Source organism: Coptis chinensis, chromosome 7 (genome assembly GCF_015680905.1).
Source record: "Coptis chinensis isolate HL-2020 chromosome 7, ASM1568090v1, whole genome shotgun sequence".
NCBI classification, from domain to species: Eukaryota; Viridiplantae; Streptophyta; class Magnoliopsida; order Ranunculales; family Ranunculaceae; genus Coptis; species Coptis chinensis.
Genome location: NC_141462.1, coordinates 79,456,969 through 79,477,936, shown reverse-complemented (window position 1 = coordinate 79,477,936; position 20,968 = coordinate 79,456,969). Strand labels below are relative to the sequence as shown.

The window sequence follows — 20,968 nt, the reverse complement described above, 5'->3', positions numbered from 1 at the left end:
TAAATCTATGCTCTGGAAAACAAATTTAGTGGTGTTTACACGAAACAAAACTGAAATAAATCTATATGTAAAAAATATATCTATAATAAGTTTCGAACCTGGTACACCTTAGAGGTATGCAGAAGTGCATGTATCAATTGAAACAGTTGAGTACCATTAGTAATTGTGCATGCTTTCTGATACGGATGACATCAAGGTCGTTGGGCATGGCTTTACTTCAACAGGTATAAAGCTAAGCAAAACAGAAACAATTTATAAATAAACAACTAATTGCAAATAAGAGAGAGCACTAAGACGTAAAGCATAGCTTGTAGGATAAACGTCATAGTCTCTCTAGTGAATATAAATTTTTGAAGAGAAATGCATACCAGAAGATTCTGAGGCTTCACATCCTTGTGAGAAACTCCATGAACAGTATGAATATAAGCCAACCCCCTAAATATCTGCATAACAGGGGGTTTAATTAGTAATAGACAAAGTCGAGATAGTTCCATGGAAATAAGGTCATGCATATACGATCATTATAAAGCTTCAATGATATGAGGGGCATCCTCTTATTTACATTGCTATAGTGTCTCAGAACCCGATATATAGTTTCAGGGACGTACTCCATTACTAAATTGAGGAAACGCTCATTTTTAGCTGTCATGGAAAAGAAACAGTGTTTCAGAGAGACCACATTTGGGTGATCCATTGAACGCATCAGCTGCAGCTCACGGTTCTTATAACGCCTGTCCTGTAAAACCTTCTTTATAGCCACAGTCTCTCCAGCTTCCAAATATTTTGTTTTTTTTTTGGTAAGCCTGTTTTAAATGAGATCAGTAACTCTTTGATGCTAGCAGGATTCGAGCCCCAGACCTCTGGTATCATCACCCAAAGGTTTTACCGACTTTGCTAGTCGGCACCTGCAGCTTCCAAACATTTTGCCTAGCACAGGTAAAGAAAATGACTTTAGACCAAAATGAGGCATGTACAATGGAGCCATAGTGAACATAAGTAATACTTGCTTACCTGGAAGACAATACCAAAAGATCCAGTCCCCACAACACGCTCTGCCATGTAGCTGATAGTCTGTAGAAGAAGCATTAATTGTTAAATCTTAAACAGAGAGTATAAAAACATGTTAATCAAGTAATTGCCCACCTGCTTGGGTTCACCATTTTTTCATCCAATAGTAGTAGATATAATATGGCCCGTAACTTGATCATTCCCATCAACAAAAGATGAATTTATTTCCTGCAATTGTAGCATAAATCAGGAATCATCCATAAACTTGAAAACAAAGCAAAGTAAAAAAAGGTAAAGATCACTACTTTATTATTATTTTCTTCGCCCATTTGAGTTGAATCGATCTTCTTCACACTATGTTGTTGTTGTTGATGATGATGGTTTGGAAAAGAAGAAGAATGAGAAGATGGGGCGCTGAAAAAAAAAGAGACCATGTGATTCCAAAGAAGCCTCTTTATTTCTTTGTTATTATTCGGATTTGCATTTCAATCCTGCTTGTATGCAATAAACCCCGACCACTAAACAACTACAAAAACAATAAAACATAGATGCTCAGTAGTTGTTTCTTCAACTGAATGAAGATTTTTATAGTATGTTATGCACAATCTACGCTTTTGTTGAAAAATTACAAAAATGATAAACAATTTCGAGAGATAGAAAATCATGCCTTTCTTCTTCTTTCTAAAAGTATCTCGCTTTTATCACGGCTAGGAAAACTCTCGTCAACAACTCCATGCCGAGGTTGAATGAAATTGGACTCTTTTCTGTCTCCATCGGTTTTCGCTACGGCTACATCTTTGAATCTTCCCCATTCTTTTTCTTTGCCATACTCTCTGTATTGGTCGTTTCTTTCAGTTGAGAGAAGAACATAACTAAATGCTTGGAGTATCTTTTAAATCTAACTACTTGAAGAAGAGATGAATAAGAGAGAGGGTTTGAAGAGATGAATTTTTTTTTTGGAGAGTTGGGAGTGTTTTATAGAATTTTAAAAAAAAAACATGGAAAGAAGTTTTTATCTATTTTGGATTATGAACAATTGAAATCGCCAAAAAAGGGCGTAGAATTCATTTTTTTTATGAAAAATCTAATATGTCAATCTCAGAGAAAAAAGGGAGGCTGACGTGGGTCACTGGGAGCATTCTCAACTACTCAGTATTAATGGTCTTTGATTCTAATCCATATCCTAATGCAAAATACCGATATTCAAGAATTTGGTATTTCATTTTGTAAGAAACAGGTAGAGAAAAGGAGATATGCACTAGTTTCAATCGGTATCAGGGTATGTACTATTGTTAAATGTTAATAATTATGATTTCTGTTTATTCTGAAAGTGATATATATTGACATTCCTTTTCTTTTCTTTTTTAATTACTTTCTTTGCCAAGTATCTTACATTCTTTGGCTCTTTGCTTACTTTGATATAGTCATATACAGCATACAAAACTTATTCTATAAATATATATTGTTTGTATTGACCAAAAACTTATTGCTAAAATTCTGAATAACAACAAAACTTTCTTTTCCTTCATAGGTGTCAATAGGACTCCATTTCGTTTTCATTTTCAATTTTTATAGGATTCAAGTCTTGTTTTATACACCTTTGTAAAACTAGTCTTGGGAGCTAGTTTTACAAAGTTCAGAACAAATAACGCTATGGAAGCTGAGTATATAACTGCAGAACTTTCTTGCAAGATGTTGCAACAATTAGTTTTGTCCCCAGAAGCTATTTTCATTTATGGAGATAACAAGACTGTTGCAGAAGCCTTAGAAAAGGATCTGCCACCTACTGACTGGAACTGTATTCCCATTTTGCAGAACATTAGTGTTTTAAAATCCGTATTTGATTTCCTTGTAGTTTTCAAGTGGATTAGTAGAAACTTGAATGGGGAGGCCCACTCAATAGCTAAATGGGCTATGAGTTTTTTAGAAATGGAGCCTCCACCATCTTGTTTGTTATATAAACTAATGTATCTTGAAGTTTAAGTTTATCGTGATTATTGGGGGGGGGGGAAGAACTATCACAAGTGTTACACATGCAATTGTCCAAATTATGGAATAACTTACACGTTAACAACTCTTCCTAATATAATATGTTATATGAAAAACAACGTGAACCAACAATACTTGATTATGAATACAAGATGATGCTTTATTACTTTCTGCAAAATTATATTTTCATTTTTATGATTTTAGAAAACCAACCAAAACAAATTAGGAGGAAAGTATGGACCATCGGATAGTGGCAGAGCTATGATTTTCAGAATTCATACCAGGTGGGTGGGGGACGCTTAGATAAACACACTTATTTTTTCTTAAATCATGGTTCTTATTTAACCACGTTTAATTTAACAAATCTTAATTATTAATTGAGGTCATTACGTAGACAGCGTCCGTAGTAGTTAAAGAAGAATGTGCGTATGTAGAACCTATTTTCTAACGAAAAGGAGGAGTAAAATCTGTGTCATAATAAGCATTGCAAAAGTAGGTTCGTACGCTCTGCATCCACTTGCAAACCACACGTTGAGAAGAAATATGTGGGCACAATGATAGGACACGGCGACTCAATTACACCGCAGTGCACATTTTCAACTAAAATGTCCAAAAATAAGTTTTTTTTTTGGAAAAGTTAACGACCTCCAAAAATAAGTTGTCCGTGAGAGTGATATCATATGATCGCTAAGCCAGTCGTGACTAGGAAGACCTCAATTCTCTTTAAAATTCGGATTTCAATACTTTTAAAAGAGAAACAAACAAATCTATCTACTGCTCGACAAGGTTTTAACTTCCTGTTGGCTGCCATCATGTGAACTTGTAATAACTTGACAATTATTGATCAGCTCCAAAGTCCAAACACCAAAAGAAGAAAAAAGAATGGCACGACCGCATGTATCCATAATGATTTTCTTTACCACTGGTCATGGTAACCAAAAAAAATTATGTATTCATTTCCACACTCCAAAGTGATTGTAGAGTTAGAGTAATTAGTAAACAGTTTAATTGTAGTTGTGGTTTTGGAGTTTGTTCATACAGCAATTCATAAAATCTGCTGAGGTCCCAAGTATTCACAGTGTGCCCTCTCAGGCAAAAATAGCACAATTCATGTACTAAAGTCTCTCTGTATCTTTTTCATGGGGGCATTGCAGACAGAATGAAGGCTGTCCAAAATGCCCAACTGTCGAAAGTTTCCAAATCCAGCAATACCTACTTGTTGACTTTTTACATGATCCCAAAACAAACAATTCAGTTTTGTCGACCAAAATGCCCCTGTTTTTGTTTCACTTGTCTCTCTCCTTAAAGACTGGTGAGTGAAGAAGGGCTAATGGTGGTTGCTAATCTCCATGCTATATGTACAATAAATATTCCAAATGATAAAAAAAATCTTCTACTATATATTTGAAACTATCCCAGTTCCCAACTACTCACTACTATGAACATGGTCAGAAGAAAGGAAGTCTTGAAACTAATACTTCTTCTGCTTCTGGGCCAACTTGTCTCTTTCAACCTTGCAGTCACAAGCTTCACTGCTTCTCTGCTAACCAATCTTGGTTACATTCTCAACAACCCCTTTTCATATTCTTACTCATTTGTATCATGTTTTATTCTTATTTGTACTGAATTTTGTTATGTGTGTTTGACTTGTAATTTTGCCAGGTGTTAAGACTCCTCTTAGTCAGTCTTTCTTCACTTATTTATCTCTTGCTTTGGTTTACACACCCATCCTTTTATCTCAACGTAGAAAGCTACTGGTAACTATCTTGATCATTCACACTAGCTTCATGAATATAGTGACTTAAGGCAATTCTATGTATTATTTTATTTTTTATATATTCAGGTTCCTTGGTATTGGTATGCTCTTGCTGGATTTATCGATGTTCAGGCAAATTATCTTGGTATGTACTGTATACGATTTTGTTTGTTTTCTGTTCCATACTTCATCTTTAAGTGAAAACTGAAAAGTGTTAAGTTTGGACTATATTGCTGATTTTCGCATTGCGGAAAAGCTGCTTATAAACTGATAATGTCATATTTGGGATTGGGAAATTTGGCTTTTTCCCTGCTTTTTAACAACAGAAAAGGCCAAAATTTGTTGATTAGCATTTTTTTGCAATGCCAAATGCCCTTTGACTCATTTTTGTGGGTGAAACAGAAACTAAATAGCAGTCTAAGATGGTGATTAGGGGTTTTAGTTTTGCTTAAAATTGTGGAACTGAGATAGGAAGAGATGAGATATATGTGATTATGCTTAGAAGTTAATAAGTTATCTCTCCTAACAGATAGGAGTGACACTGGATTTACATCTTGGGAGTAGTTGTTGTGTTCGTTAACTACTGATGATTTAATGCAGTTATTAAGGCATACCAGTACTCATCTATAACCAGTGTGACTCTGCTGGACTGCTTCACAATACCATGGGTCATGGTTTTGACATGGATCTTCATCGGCACTCGATACTCCTTAGGGCAGTTCTTCGGTGCTGCTTTATGCATAGGAGGCCTCAGTTTAGTTGTGCTATCAGATGCAAAGGAGTCTGGTTCAGGTCACTAATTCTTTCACATACGACATTCATATACTATTTTAGTACCTTTCGTGATTCAGTTTCAACATTTACTCAATATCGTAGTGACAATCGCACAATTAGATGGAAGATATTTGGATATGAGTATGAATGACAAGTTTGTAAGGTTCAGGATAATGAATATTTTCCCAATTAATGAACATTTTACAGGTGGGAAGAATCCCATTGTAGGTGATTTACTTGTTATTGGTGGGACATTGGGTTATGCAATAAGCAATGTTGGAGAGGTTAGTGAACCATGTTGCAACATCTAATTTTGATTTTCACCTCGCCCCTCCCGCTTGCCCATTCCCTTCAATTTTAAACTGTCTGATTTTTTTTGGGTACTAAGGTAAAATAATAAGACACTGGTGAAGTGCTTTGCATTAAGTGGACTTTCTTGGTTTATCTTTTATAGCTGTTCGAGGAATGTGTATTTGGATTTTATTTTCAATGTTTGGTTGGTTTCAGTGCTGATTTTATCTTCTTTACACTCTTGCTTGCTTGTAATTCAGAGGACGAGCTTCTAACAAATTTTCATTGCCCACTGATAAGTTCATGTGACTACGTTATGCAGGAGTTCTGTGTCAAGAAAAGAGACCGCGTTGAATTCATTTCAATGTGTTCAATTTTTGGACTGATAGTGAGCATAACTGAGATGTATCCTTCAAATATCATAGGAATATGCGTCTTAATACATGCAATTGGTGGTTTAAAGTTTTTAGCTTCTGCTTTCTTTCAACATATGACTTGTGTTAGTATTTATAGCATGGAGATCAAAAAGGAGGAATAGATCTGTCTTCTTTACTTAACCGTCTCTTAGATCTATATTCGAGAGGAAGAATCTTGAGGCAGTCAAATGGACTCCGGAAATTGTAAGTAATCTGCTGTTATACTACTTCGACAGGATGCTTGCTAATATAAGTGTTCGTGAACACCTTATAGTTTCGATGTCTGAATTGCTAATTTAGAGAGACTTAACTCTTAATTGGAAGTGGTGGTCCAAGGGAAAACCATGAAAGGGAGAGAATGTTTGGACGGAAAAGGTGTAAGGGAGTGGGGTACTCCTAGCAACAAAGTTGCTTGCTTTCGAAGAGGCGCATAGCAAGAAAACCGAAATGTCTTGTAGTGGCCGTAAGGGCCTACTTACATACATATCATATGTCATATGTAGTTTTCACTGTACTCACATGGATATCTTGTAGTATCTTGCTGCATTCAAATGAAGAGCCTCCCTGGCCATGAGGGCTAGCGAAGTGCCTGAGACTTTCGAAGAGCTCTTATGCCAATTCAAGGCATTGGGGCTCTTATCCATAATGTGGATACACAACTTACTTGACCCACTTGAGATATGCTTCATAGACTTGGATGATAATTCGAACTTCTTGACCGTCAACTAAGCACCAAGGATCTCATCTTCAGCTTCAATGCCAATGTCAGTTTGCACCATGCTCATAATGTCAGTTTGCCAGAGAAAAAGTTCGGATGCCCTTGATCATGACCTAACCTTCCATGTGGTAGATGTCTAAGATGTGCCACCAATTGAAAGATAAACATTCTTAAATGGACTACATTAGTGTAATTTTAAAGTAAACCCAGCTGGGTACTGCATGTGTCTGTTGGACTCACATAGGTGCTTGTAGGCGTCCCATGATTAACCAGAATCTATGGCATAGCTGTGTTGATAGTGCAGAGGGCTTAGTGAACTATTATTGGCTCAATCTACAATATCATTTGGTTTATTTGGCAGGACAAATTTCAGATTCAATAGCCAAAAGATATCAATTAAGTGTTATAGTTTTGTGAGGAATGTCTACTTAGATTATTCCAGTTGATGAACTTTATCCCTTAGAGTGCATCTGAACACTCAGATGACTGATTTAAAGTTTACTTGTCACTGCAAGCTCTTCAGCATCGTCCAAGTTTATCTAGCAAAGTCGTAGAGTTGGCAAGGATATTTAGTTAGTCCATCCTCCAGTTATAATGACACTGGTTCTTGTTTGGATCTTCTTAGTTCTATTATCCTTTTTAATGCCTTTGAAATACCTCATTATAGCATCAGATTAACTTGCATTAAATTGCTACAGTTCATGTTTTTCAGATATCACTTTTTGCTGCCTTTGCATTGTCAACTTTTGTGTTCTATACAATCGTTCCGTTAGTTATGAAGGTAGGTTCCATTTCTTCCAAGTAGTAGTTATATTCAACAATGCATTGTACTTTTGTTGGCTATCATTATCAGGATATATTTAGTTCTAAATTGCTCATAAACAAAATGATTCCCTTTGTAGGAAATAGATGGTTGCTTGCATTCAATTTTTAGTGGATAAAAATCAGAACCAAAGGCATAAAAATGCAAAAAAAGGACAAATAAATTCCAACATAAATTGTGGTGAAATAGTAGAAAGTTTGCCCCTGCAACGGTAGCCTTCCTATTAGTGCCCACTTTCAGGACTATGCTAACCTGCCAATGGAATACTTAAACATTCTGGCATGTTCCCTTTGTAGTTTCTCTCACTCACTTAAGAATTTGAAATCTTCAAAATTGATAACCAAATCTTTAAGATAACTTGTGCAAAGTATGTTTAGCAGTTTGTATACACATAGTTACATCTAATATCAACAAAGAAAGAACACTTTCTGGCTTACCAGAGTTACTTCATGATCATTGCAATAATAATAACCAAGAGTATGAAGTTTACTTTATTGCCATGCCATATGTTATGAACAATTTAACTGACATTTCAGTGAGTCATATTAAATGTACCTCATTGTGCAACTGCAAGAACCACCCTTAAAATTATCACGGGTGGTGGTGTTCTGACGATAAGCACTTGACATACAGATGAGTGGATCTGCACTCTTTAACCTCTCTAATCTCACTTCCGATATGTGGGCTGTTATCATTCGCCTCTTCTTTTACCATCAAAAGGTATCCTTTTTTTCCAAGTTTGTTTCTGCACATTTTTACTCACAAAGCTTTCTAATTACTACAGTAATGAGTATTTTGCAACTATTGTCTCATACGGTGGTTAAACCTTGTTATTGCAGCTAGACTGGTTATACTTTCTGTCGTTTGCCGTTGTGGCTGTTGGACTTGTCATTTACTCTGCAACGTATGCTTGCTCTCTCTCTCTCATAGTTTCACAACATCATTTCCGTAATTAAATGCAGCAAGAGACAACATATTCTCTATGACTGTAACAGATGCTCTTTATCTGTATTGTGCAAGACATATATATTATTTAGTTTTCCAGAATGATGACTTGCTGGCATCAAGAGACAACATATTCACACATTAATTTATCCGTGTCTTCAATTTCTGTAACAGAGATGAGGATCCTGGTGCTGCCAACGACGTAGAGGTTGGAGACCCTAGTGTGCAGTATGAAGTACTGACTGAAGAAACTGAACACCCAAACGGTGTGATATTGACTTTAAAGGGTGAACAGTTGAGCAGTAACTCTTAGTAATCTATTTTGTATGAATTGTAAAGATATGACAGAACTTATACATTCATCCAGATATTCACACTAAAAGTGGACTTATTTGTTAAATACGAATATGCAGACCTTATAATCAGCCTGTAGGATGTATGGTTGGTACTTGGTAGGGAGCTTAAAAATAATGTTGCGTTGAATTATATTATGTGTACATTAGAACTGCTAAGACAGACATACTAGTTATTGCTCATCGGTATAAGTGATTAAGAGCTAGTGCTATCAGCTGTACAGAAATTTCGTACAAGTACGTGGTCCTTTTTCAGTATTTCTCCATCTTGAGACCACGACTTAAATTACCAAATCATATTCCTTACGAGATAATCGCTACTCACCGTCTCACCTCCATATGATATTACTGGCTGCAAACCGAATCGCATTTGATTTTACTTAACAGTGCAAGTATTGTCAGGTCTCGACAAAACTATATAGATATTTTGGAGGATGGCACTAGCGAGATAATTTGATTTGCCGAGTTGGAGATTTTTCCATCAAAAAATATACCAAGAATAAGGGTGGAATTCGAGCTAAACAAGCCGAGATTTACCATACTCAAGCTCAGATCGCTAATTACACGAGCTTTAAATTGAGCTCGAGCTCGGCTCATATAATTAAACGAGTGAGCTCGAGCCGAGCTTAAATGAGCCAAGCCCAAGCCGAGCTCTGAGCCCTCGGTTATTTAACACTATAAATATGCTATTTGAATTAAACGAGCCGAGCTTCATCAAGCTCATTTGTTACACGAGCTTTTATTTGAGCTCGAGCTCGGCTCATATAGTAAACGAGCGAGCTTAAACGAGCCAAGCATAAGCCGAGCTCCGAGCCCTCGGCTCAAATTCCACCCTTATTTGGTCGTGAGTATGAGTCAGGGAATGGATAGAGATTCCACCACCAAAATCCTAAAATTTAAGGAATGCAGCGTTCAAAATTCATAGATTTATCAAATTTTGCATGCGTTTTTATAGGGGATGTAAATGGAAGGCATCAGTTCCATGGCTCATTCCCTGAATACCATGGCTCGCAGTCTCGTACCCGGTAATCTCGTATTAGTTGAAACACATATACTAAATACACCTTTGACAAACACACTTTGCCAAACTCTTTAACATCTCACTTTAACACTAAGGTGACAAATTGAGTAAACTATTCACACTCTAAAACCATCTTCAAGCACGAGTCAAATACCTTAAGTTCGTAATGCACAGAATGAATTCCAAGCACGAAGCAAGCTAGCTTCACATGCAAGCAATTATTCTTTAGACTCTGAAATCTTCAACATTTAGGCCAACGGTTCACAATAGAATGGCTGAAGCGCTAAACAGAACGGCACCGTTTTCATTTTTCCGAATCTATTTCCCAGTCGATTTGTTCTTTTCTACATTTGCCAAATGGATTAAATGAACACAGGTAGACAAATACATGCTTCCCCCTACTTGCAAACATACGCATTCCTAAGTTAAGGCTGATGGGCTCTTGGCAACAAAAGAGAATAATTTGACAACTGGTCATAACAAATTCAATGAAAATGAAACTTGCTCCAGGATTCGAGACTAGTTAAAAACTTAAAACATACTCCCATCTCTGCTCTGCAGACCGGAAATTACCAACAACTATTGCCTATTTTAGTTAAGGACCTGCAAATGCTATATAGAAAACGGAGAAAATTAAAAGTGCAAATGGTACATGTATTTACTTTGAGCACCATATGCCAAGTGTAGCATCTTCATAATAAACATCCACACAACTGTACTCGCAAATCTTCTTCCCCTAATTAAAACAAGCGACTACGGAAATTATCAAATATAAATACAACTTTTCCCATCATATAGTACTGGAATTTGTCAGATGCGTCCAAGAGGATACAAGATGGGTATTTTTCGTTAAATCATAGCAATAATGATACAAGTAGTACCTCTTTACCAACCCGAAAATCCTGTGTTGATTCCATCAACCCTCTTCGCCAAACTCCTTTGTGAATCTTTCATGTACCTCAAGGTCAGTTTTGCTCACAGTTGGCCTCTGTCTTGCAAGTACCTTGTCAAAATCTGACCTCGAAATTGGTGGCGGGAGAATCTGCACAGATGGGTAAGCTCTCAAATCATTTATTTTCTCTGAAGCATTTCAAAAGCAACGCATAAGTACAAGATGCTATATCATAAACTATAGGATGCAACATCCGCACCTGTGCAGCAAGACCTTTTGCTGCAAGATCTTGCATGGTAGTCTGAACAGCTCCCTGGTGCTTTGGTCCACATGGTACCCACATGTTGTTTGGCGTCTTAATAAAGAACATTGCATCCTGAGTTTTGCGAACAGGTTCAAAGAGAACATCCTTAACCTGGCAATAAGAAGAAAGGATGATAGCTAGTTGTTCACAAACGTCATGAACTACAAAAGGACAGAAAACTGAATATTGGACCAAGAGAGACTTGTTAGACAAAGACTAGACTTTCTACTTACGCAAACTGATATGTCGGAACCAGAGAAACCCTCTGATTTGCGAGCTAAGTGTTCATAGTCACTTTCTGTCAAATTATGAGGGGTATCTCCAAGATGTACCTGCTCAAATCAAGTTCAGAGCATGTGGTAATTGAACAATAGCCAGAAAGCACACTACAGAAAAACCATGTATTTCAAAATCGTGCATGGGGCAAATTAAATTATAGACAAGTTTCAATACCTTGAACATATGCTGCCTAGCCTTCAAATCAGGAAGAGGAATGTATATTCGTTTGTCAAATCTTCGCCTAATTGCCTGATTGTTACAGATTGTTAGTCATTAGAAAAAGTAAACTACTTAGTGGCCCGAAGTGAAAGAGTTTGGTTTCTTAGAATTTCTTCACCTGATCTAGAGCATAGGGAGTATTTGTGGCTGCAAGAACAAGAACTTTCTGATCATTGTTTCCCACACCCTGACATGTTCATTAAAGAAAAGTAAAGGTTCAAGTTCAAATAGAAACAAACTGGAGAACTGAATCGGGAAGAATACAATAACATCTATAAAGTCAAGGAAGGCTCGGCCCAACAGGTAAGGTGTGAGTTGGAAAGGCACCACCCCAATGGGGTCATGGTTGTGAGTTGCTACAAGTGACTTAGTCCGACATCCACATGTGAGGCTTCATGAATCAATGGCAAAGAAAAGTATACTTTCATTTTTATTTTTTAAATTGAAATACATTCCATATGAATAAGGTTATTTTGTCAATTGAACAAAGATTGAGGGTGGTTGTGAGGGAAAAAAACAAGGAGTAACAGCTTGAACTGCAGCATGAGAATCAGATTGCACCCACAGATTAATCCAACCTCTGTTAATAGCGATCTCAGTGCTCAACTATATTGCAAAGCATTCAACCTCAAAATTTGTTCTAATGCCTAGTCCTTTAGCACCAGTATGCACGAAAGTACCTTCATTATATCTAGCTCCCTACCCTGAAAACCCGGATTTATCTAAAAATTTCTAACACCGGTATTCACAGCGCATCGACAAAAGCAGAGGATGTTCAACATGGTAGATGTGGATAGAATCTCCAAAGCTTTAACACACAACTTTGGAAATTATCTTGCCAAGTTTTTTGGGATGTGGAAACACTCTACAATAGTGCAACACTACACTGCTATGCCCTGTGATGCATCTAGGAAGATGAACTCTCCAAGAAGTGGATAAACTATCCAATAGTACTGTTAGAGTTCTTTGTAAGTCGTTAGATAGGTGGGACACTTCGCCCACCCGAAGGGTGGGGAAGTGTTCCCTGGGCTGTGGGGCCCCTTAATCCTCACGTCTGGATTTTTTTTGAGGTTTTCCATATTGTAAACAGACTATTTTCCTATATAAAAAATAGTGAGAGGAGGCCAAAACTAACTAAGCCGAACTCTCATTTCTCTCTCAACTTTCTTCTTCATGAGCAATAATATAAATTTACTAGTACAACGTAGCGCACTCTGGTTATCCAAATAATTAGGTTAAGTCCAATGGCTTGGTGTGCCATCGCACTATAGCATAATAGCACAGTGCATAGAGCTAGCTGGATGGCATAGCTAGGCCCAATGGTTTTTCAACTACCCACTAATGTTGTAGGCGAGAGCCCAAAGCCCATAAACAAAAAAAAAAATAAAAGAAAAATAAAAAGAAATTGGTAGACCCCACCACGAGTGAAAAAACCCAAAGCAAATTTGTAGCCACCATTGCTATAGGCGCATGTCAAATGGTTTTTATATCCCCTCCCCATTTTTCCCCTTTCCCCTACCTATCTCAAAAAAGAGTAGGGATAAATATGTGTAAAATTAAATTGTTTTAAATTATAAATTTAAAGAAATTTAGAACCAAATTCTAGCCGCCGCCATGAGAGGCGTGCAGCTCAATTTCTTCTACCCGCCATTTGGACTAGCGTGCAGAACATATGCCATCCCGCGACCTATATATAGCTAAATTTATGGCGATGGCATTGACGGGACAGGTTGAAGTTTTAGCGCACCATTGGAGCTTGATTTTGGTCATATTTGGTGGGATGGCATACCACTGGACTTAGCCTTAGTAATCATCTTGACCTGGTATGGTTTAAAATGAAAAATCACCAAGACATGGCTGTGATTCAAACTCCATGCACGAGCTTTGGAGATTAATCCACATTGTTCATGTTGACAAGAATATATTCATGAACTTTTTTTCCAGTAGCAAGAATATATAGGCGTTCGGTATTTCTTTTGATGATTTATTATATATACCCTTGTCTCCCGCTAGCAGGTATTGCTAAATGATTAGTCTCAATAAGGATTGCAATTGCAGATTAGATAGGCCCTCTTTCCTGAAATATACATTCATATGATTTTAATTCTTTTTTGGGGGAATTTCCACAAGTGATAAATTACAGGTTTTATTAAGTTATGACCGGTATCTACACATATAAAGAATGGAAACGGAGCCGATTTATTTATAAACTTCAAAAAAATAGAGTTAAAAAGGGAAAAATTATACAAATTAAGACTTACAATTTACAGCCAGACCAAAAACACTGCTCAACTACATGTTTCTCATTCTAGAAGTTGTGTCAAAAATCATGGTTCAATATCTTTAACTTTTTACCCTATAACAAGGACGTTGTCAGTCAACCTACCCATAAGAAGCCAACACGAAGTGTCAAAGTAGGTTAGCAGTTCCCAGCACCCCAGGTTTTCAGATCACTGACACAACTAATGCATTGATTGTTGTCAATCATGTATAGCAAGTGCACTTCCATCAAAATGAAACATCAGAAGTCAATCATGAGGATCATTTTGTCATGAGCAATGACATAATTTTGGTCATTACAAAATTGAGTCTTCCTTTCTATTTATATCGCCGTAAGTGGTGTGCTCTACAAACATATGCAGACAGAGTTTAACTGCTGTACCTCACAGAAAAATATTATGCGATAGAGTTATTGCCTTTTGCATATACAATAAAATCAACACTTACAGTGTAAGAGGAAACATATGACTCAATAAGCATACTGAATCTAATTAAGGTGCTGTGTGTTTAGTACGAAAAGTCAACCAAAAATACCTGCATCTGTACAAGAAGTTCCGTTTTAATTCGTCTTGAAGCTTCACTCTCATTTCCTTCACCACGCGTACCACACAATGAATCTATTTCATCAACAAAGATGATGGAAGGAGCACTTTCACGCGCCATTTGGAAAAGGTTTGAAACCAGTTTCTCACTTTCACCCATCCACTTTGATACTAGATCTGAAGAAGACACACTGCAAGAGGAATCAAATCACTCCTTAGAGAAGAACGACAGGACACCATTTATGTCATTTTATCAGCCTACATCCATACATCTATACAGGACAACAATCTTCCACACACACACACACACAAAAAACAAATAATTGAAAACACCTAAAGCACATACGCTACTGTATAATAGAAATGAATGTTGCCCACAATCACTACCTATAAGTGGGGCGATTTTGTTAACATTAAATAGGGCTGCAAATTTCGGCACAAATTTTGAAGCTTTCGCAGATTTTCATTGCACTTCACCAATTTACCTATGTACCCTTCACAAACATTTTTTTTTAAAGATATGTCAGATTCACTATGTATATAGATTTTAAGAATTACAAGAAAATCCAGTCTAAGTAGCAAGTAACTACTCGACTTCAACTTCCCCAAATGACAAAAACCTACTCGTCTTACTATCCCATCCTAATTACACAAAAAAGTCTAAAAAGTTTACATCCTTAAACAATAGATTACCACAAGCCTAATCAAATAGAATCTCCTTGACTTCCAATCTCCCTTTACATACAAGTATGATGAAACAAAAGAATGGAAAGCAAAAAATGAAAGGAGAGATGAGAAAAGCTGTCTTCTTCTTCGTCTCAATCTTCTCACATCACCATGGATCATAGAACCAAGCTTAGTCTGACTCTTCCGTTTCAACCTTCACTAATGACACCCCACTTACATGATACATGCATATATCACATAAGAATTTCAGTAGGAGAGGGCTTGGTTAATAAGAGAATCTAATTTCACTGTGAAATACTAAATTTTGGTGAAAAAGCAGATCCCATTTGACAATTAATCAATTAAAACTCTATCAGACCCAACTTTATTCCAATAGATCCAATCTTTTCTAGTGGGATCCCATTCCACAAATTCGTTATGTATTTTCAGAGCTCCACTAACTCTCGCACAGAACTTTCCAAGCTTCTGTACTAATCCGGAACAAAACCTCTTCATGGTAACTTCTTTGGCAGAGGTATTTAATTTGTGTCATTCTATGCAAGTTGTTCAGATTCCACGGCTAATTGAATAGTATTCCTCACAGTTACAAATTATTTTCCATTTTACAAACCCCAATTTTTTCTCAAGACTCCCAAGTCCTAACTAAAACAAACTATGAACTGGTTCTTCTAGAAAAAAAAAAAATTCTCTGAGAGATTTCAAGTTAAAATAAACTACCTGTATTGTGAGAGATAGTTCCTTGTAAAGACCTATTTACTTTGTTTAGTTCATCAGGAATAAACGAGAAAAAGAAAATTACAGACGAACCAGGCCGGTCTTTACTTTTCTCTTTTGTATTTTTTTGTTTTTCTAGGTGAACGTGTTGACAGCTGTTAAAAGGGCATTTGAGGAAGCTGCAATAAAAATCCAGGAAATCTTCAAAACTGTCCGTGGAAATTTGCTGTCCCTATTGAATACCCTCCACATATTAAATGAAGGGCCTAAATCAATTGAAGCAAAGTTTGATATCCACATTACTAGAACTCAATCGCTAAAGTGTGAAGTTCTGTAACGTCTAGCTTCCCTTATTTATCAAAGAATACAATCTAAGAACTAGGCACTTAGTCTTAAACTGAGTGCACAGAAAATTGCGTAAGAGTAGTAGATCTTAATTTCAATAATTAATATGAAGCTTATTGCGCCATTTGTGTGCCTCTTCCATAAAACTATAGAAACAGATTTCAAGACTAACGCCAACATCAACAGAAAACACAAAAGTGGAGTAAACAGATAAGTGCAACAAGATCATTATTTTCAGTATTTCGTACATTCTATCAGCTCAGCACTGTCCAACTATAATATTCACAACGATTTCTACTTGTTATTTTAAATAACAATCAAACATTATGATACATGCACTTTTTTCTGTAAAGATATATCTATGTAACTACTATCACCATAAGCCAATTAATGGTTCCAATTTAAAGCAATTAAATCTATTGAATGACACACCCAACAAGAGGGGGGAGGGGGTGTCAAAGCTTATGGTTTAAAAAAAGGTGGAGAAACATAAGGGTGCATGTGAGGCTAACCAACACAGCTTCACACCTTATGCTTTTGAGACCTTTAGATTTTTAGCACCAGAAGCAGCTGAACTCCTTAGAAGGGTGCAGAAAGTAATGGACAACAATGTGATGCAGCTGGATCTAATGAGTATGTTTTAGAGAGGATAGGATTTGCTATTTAGAAAGGGCTAGCAGTGCTGTGCAACTTCTAGCGCGCTTGTCCCTTACCACTTTTGTATGATTTTTTTGCATTATTCAGTAAAAAAATGTTTTTGGTTTTAGTAGAAAAAACAAACGTAACTGATGAAAACTACAGGAACTTCTAGCACGCTTGTCCCCTACCACTTTTGTATGATTTTTTTGCATTATTCAGTAAAAAAATGTTTTTGGTTTTAGTAGAAAAAACAAACATAACTGATGAAAACTACAGGACCTAAGGGTACTATAAGGATGTTCTCCACGTGTCCTCAGTAAATAAATAACTCAGGCTTAAAGCAACACCTTTTAAAATATGGCAAGTGGAAAAAGAACACCAATATCAACCTGTTGGAATGTAAATCCTATAACAATGACAAACAATAGTATGAAACATTTATGAATATAGGTTCAATCCAAGATCCCAGAAGTGGCATTACTTTTACCTACCTCATTTTTTTTTTTCTCAAGACTCCTAACTAGAATAAACTATAAATTGGTTCTTCAAGCTAATAATTCTTGATCCAAAAGATTTCTAGTTAGAATAAACTACCATATTGTGAGAGATAATTTCTTGTGATGGCTTATTTATTTTATCTAGAGCATCAGGAAGAGAATAAAGAGAGCGAATTGTGGACAATTCCGTTTCTAACTTCTCTTTGTACCTTTTAATTTTTCTAGGTGAACTCTTTAAAAGCTGTTAGGGTTTGAGGAAACTACGAGAAAAATCCAGGAAATCTTCAAATAAGTTTGTGAAAATTTGCAGTCCTTTGTTAAATCTCTAAAATGTGACGTCATTATTAACAGAATTCAATCTTGGGCGGCGGTATTTACAGATATCACATTTTACGATATTACATTTACAAATTATTATTAACATAAATTATTTACAGAAATTTGCGGTGAGGCAAAGTCAGATATCATTATTGTCAGAATTCAATCTCTAAAATGTGAAGTTATATAAAATCTAGCTCTCCTTTTTTTTTAAGAAAACAATCTAAAACTAGGCACTTGGTCATAGACTGAGTGCACACATAATTGCGTCAGAGCATCAGAGCTCTTTCACAATGATAACTATCAAGTTTATTGTGGCCCTACTTCATCGAAACTGTATAAATCAATTTCAAGAATAACACTAACTTAAACCAATAGCACAAAAGTGGAGGAAATAGACAAGTAAAATAAGAGCATCCTTTTCAGTTTTTACTATTTAGTATTTTCTATCAGCACCATCCAATCATAATACTCACAAGTCACAACAATTTTATTTCGTTTTCAAAATAAACACCAACACATGAGAGATGCATTTTTTTGCCGTAAAGGTATCAGTCAATGTTTAAAAAACACATCAAAGTCTCAAGGCTCTCAAGGGTAAGTCAGGTTTAGGTGAGTAAGGAGAGGAATAGATTTACAATACGGGCTTTTCCGGACTTGGAACCTTAGCATACACCTGGGAGTGTATCTCCGCCTCTGTGAGCCTTGAGGCAAGCCTCAGAGGCGCTCGAGGCTTAAGCCTCAATAAAAAGAAAAAGGAGAGAAAATGAGGAAAAATAGTGTTTGATACTTTGATGATGGAAGTTCGTGGTTTTTCATAGAATGAGGTGTTTTGATGCTCAAACAGAAACTAATATAAAAAATTTATCTTTAAAGAATTTATTATGAGGGGGGTCAAGCCATCAAAACCATGAGATAAAATGGGATAAAAGTGAACAGATTATAAAAGCATGTAAGGCTTGAGCCTCAAGGCACTAAACCCATAAAAGGTGTAAGGCGCGCCTTGAGGCATAAGCCTCAATGCGTTTTTTCTAAACCTTGTATCACTATGTAACTATTATCACAAACCAGTAAAAGGATCCAATTTAAAGCAAATAAATAAATTAAATGACACACCCAACAAGGGGAGTGAAAGCTAATGATTTATGAAAAAAATAGAACTGATGCAAACCACAGAAACTAAGGGTACTACAAGGGTGTTTTAACATAATGCAAAAAAAACTGAGTGGAAAAAGAAAAACAATATCAACCTGTTGGAATGTAAATCCTATTACAATGACAAAACAATAGTTTAAACATGTATGAATATATGTTCAGTCCAAGATCCCCAGAAGTGGGATAGTGATGGATAAATTACCTGAAAAAGGTTGAATCTGCTTCTGTTGCGACGGCCTTGGCCAAGTATGACTTTCCAGTTCCAGGTGGACCATATAAAAGAAAAGCCCTCCATGGCTTTCGCTTGCCTAGAAAGAGAAAACTTAATTAGAAATGTGGTTTTGACCAAGAGGAATGACACTTTCGACAAAGGAACTAAATGTGATTTCTACTTAATTAGAACATGAGCTAATTCTCGAATGAAAACTATAAAGGAACTGAGATATTTGTTCAAATGATAAAATAATGAAAAGTTGGTATTGATAAACAGGTTTGTTGTTGTTCTAATCTTCATTTTCTCTTAAATAAACCAATAAAGTGAGTGTGGCAACAAATATGTCAGTCTATGGTTTAAGTCATCTAGGTGTCACTAATTATTTAGATTCATTCCATATTTATTTAAACGGAAATTTTCATTGAAATGTGAACACAATATACAAGTACATGCAAATTGATGCTCACACCCAACCCCCCACCCCAAAAAAAAGAAAAGAAAAAGGCAAGGGACAAGTGGTAGAGGAGCCATATACTGTCTCCATAAACTACGAATATGAAATTGGAAATCTTGGTTCAAATGTCCCATGTCAATTACTAAATAACTCATGTTAACAATGCTTACACCAACTTTTAGATTAAAAGGTTTAGACCAAATCTGCTTATATGCTCGCAAGAGGGGAAAATAATTGACTATACATTATCACTATAGAAAATTCACTTATTCACATGGCAGAAAATAATGCACAAGACTTTATTTTCCCGAAAGCTTTCTAAACATACATTTATCACGTGGGCATTAGTTTTGTACGTTTTATCAAAACAAGCTCTACTAGTTTAAAAATGATACTGTACAAACTTATAACTTCTAAATGTATACAAGATAACAATAACCAAAAGAACATAAAACTCACCAACGAAAAACTGCGGAAACTTGACAGGCAAAATAACCGCTTCCTGCAAAGCCTGTTTAGCACTCTCAAGACCCGCAACATCATTCCACTTAACATTAGGCTTCTCCCTAATAATAGCGGAATTAAGGCCCGACCTCAACTTATCCTTCTCAGGATCATCCCCATCCCCACCACCATCACCACCAGTACCATCTTTGGGCTTAGTCTTAGGCCGTGTGGCAACAGCAGCATCTCCATTACTAGCAGGACCACTCCCACCATCATCTAAAACGGCACGAATCTCCTCGGCCCTCCGTAAATACTCAGTAAACTTTTGAGTAATAGCTTCTTTAATCTTAGGATTCTTTTCATATTTCAAATGAGTCTTGAAATATTCTAATGCATTCATATATAGTGGGAAAGCTTTTGAGTAATTTCCAGCATTGTCTTCTGTTACTGCTTGTTTTACGTACTCAATTGCTTGTTCCTTAAAATTGCTATACATCTCTCTCTCTCTAAATTTACTAAAAAGGACCTCACTTTTTTTATCAACCCTAGTATTAGACGTGGTAATAAAAAAGGTAATTTATTTATATTAATATAATAGATGAGCGTAGTAGAAATACGAACCGTGAATTGATCTGAGAGAAGAAATATATGATCGCGTTTTTGAGGAACACTTTTTTTGATCGGGGGAGAATAATAATAATAATAAATTTTGAGTTGAAGAATAATAATAATAAAGTGATGGTGACGTATGTTAATTATGAGGGTTTTCGGCCGTTGATTTGGAGATTAGATGTGTTTTTTTGACGGCGGATGGAGGTTTTATTTTATTCACTCGTTGCTGGCTGCGTTTTAAAAGGGTCAAAGTCAGAAAAGTCGCATGGTTCGGCC

The 20,968-nt window shown here is 36.3% G+C and overlaps 2 protein-coding genes and 1 pseudogene across 2 annotated transcripts; 1 reads left to right on the top strand and 2 right to left on the bottom strand.

Moving 5' to 3' along the window:
- Positions 1-217: 217 nt before the first annotated feature.
- On the bottom strand, positions 218-1,251 carry LOC147489153 (shaggy-related protein kinase GSK2-like; annotated as a pseudogene).
- Positions 1,252-4,097: 2,846 nt separating this feature from the next.
- LOC147489152 (uncharacterized) lies at positions 4,098-9,206 on the top strand. The gene is made up of 11 exons (XM_086570390.1): positions 4,098-4,553; positions 4,660-4,754; positions 4,841-4,898; positions 5,354-5,545; positions 5,735-5,811; positions 6,141-6,223; positions 6,387-6,438; positions 7,665-7,733; positions 8,409-8,495; positions 8,615-8,679; positions 8,895-9,206. Exons 1-11 carry the CDS (start codon positions 4,436-4,438, stop codon positions 9,031-9,033), a joined length of 1,035 nt encoding a protein of 344 aa, XP_086426516.1. The 5' UTR covers positions 4,098-4,435; the 3' UTR covers positions 9,034-9,206.
- A 1,521-nt stretch (positions 9,207-10,727) lies between these two features.
- SKD1 (AAA-type ATPase family protein) lies at positions 10,728-20,806 on the bottom strand. Its single transcript, XM_086572649.1, has 8 exons — positions 20,093-20,806; positions 19,168-19,273; positions 14,603-14,801; positions 11,907-11,975; positions 11,744-11,818; positions 11,524-11,622; positions 11,246-11,401; positions 10,728-11,136 (listed from the first exon to the last, which is right to left on the bottom strand). Exons 1-8 carry the CDS (start codon positions 20,574-20,576, stop codon positions 11,011-11,013), a joined length of 1,314 nt encoding a protein of 437 aa, XP_086428775.1. The 5' UTR covers positions 20,577-20,806; the 3' UTR covers positions 10,728-11,010.
- Positions 20,807-20,968: the final 162 nt, after the last annotated feature.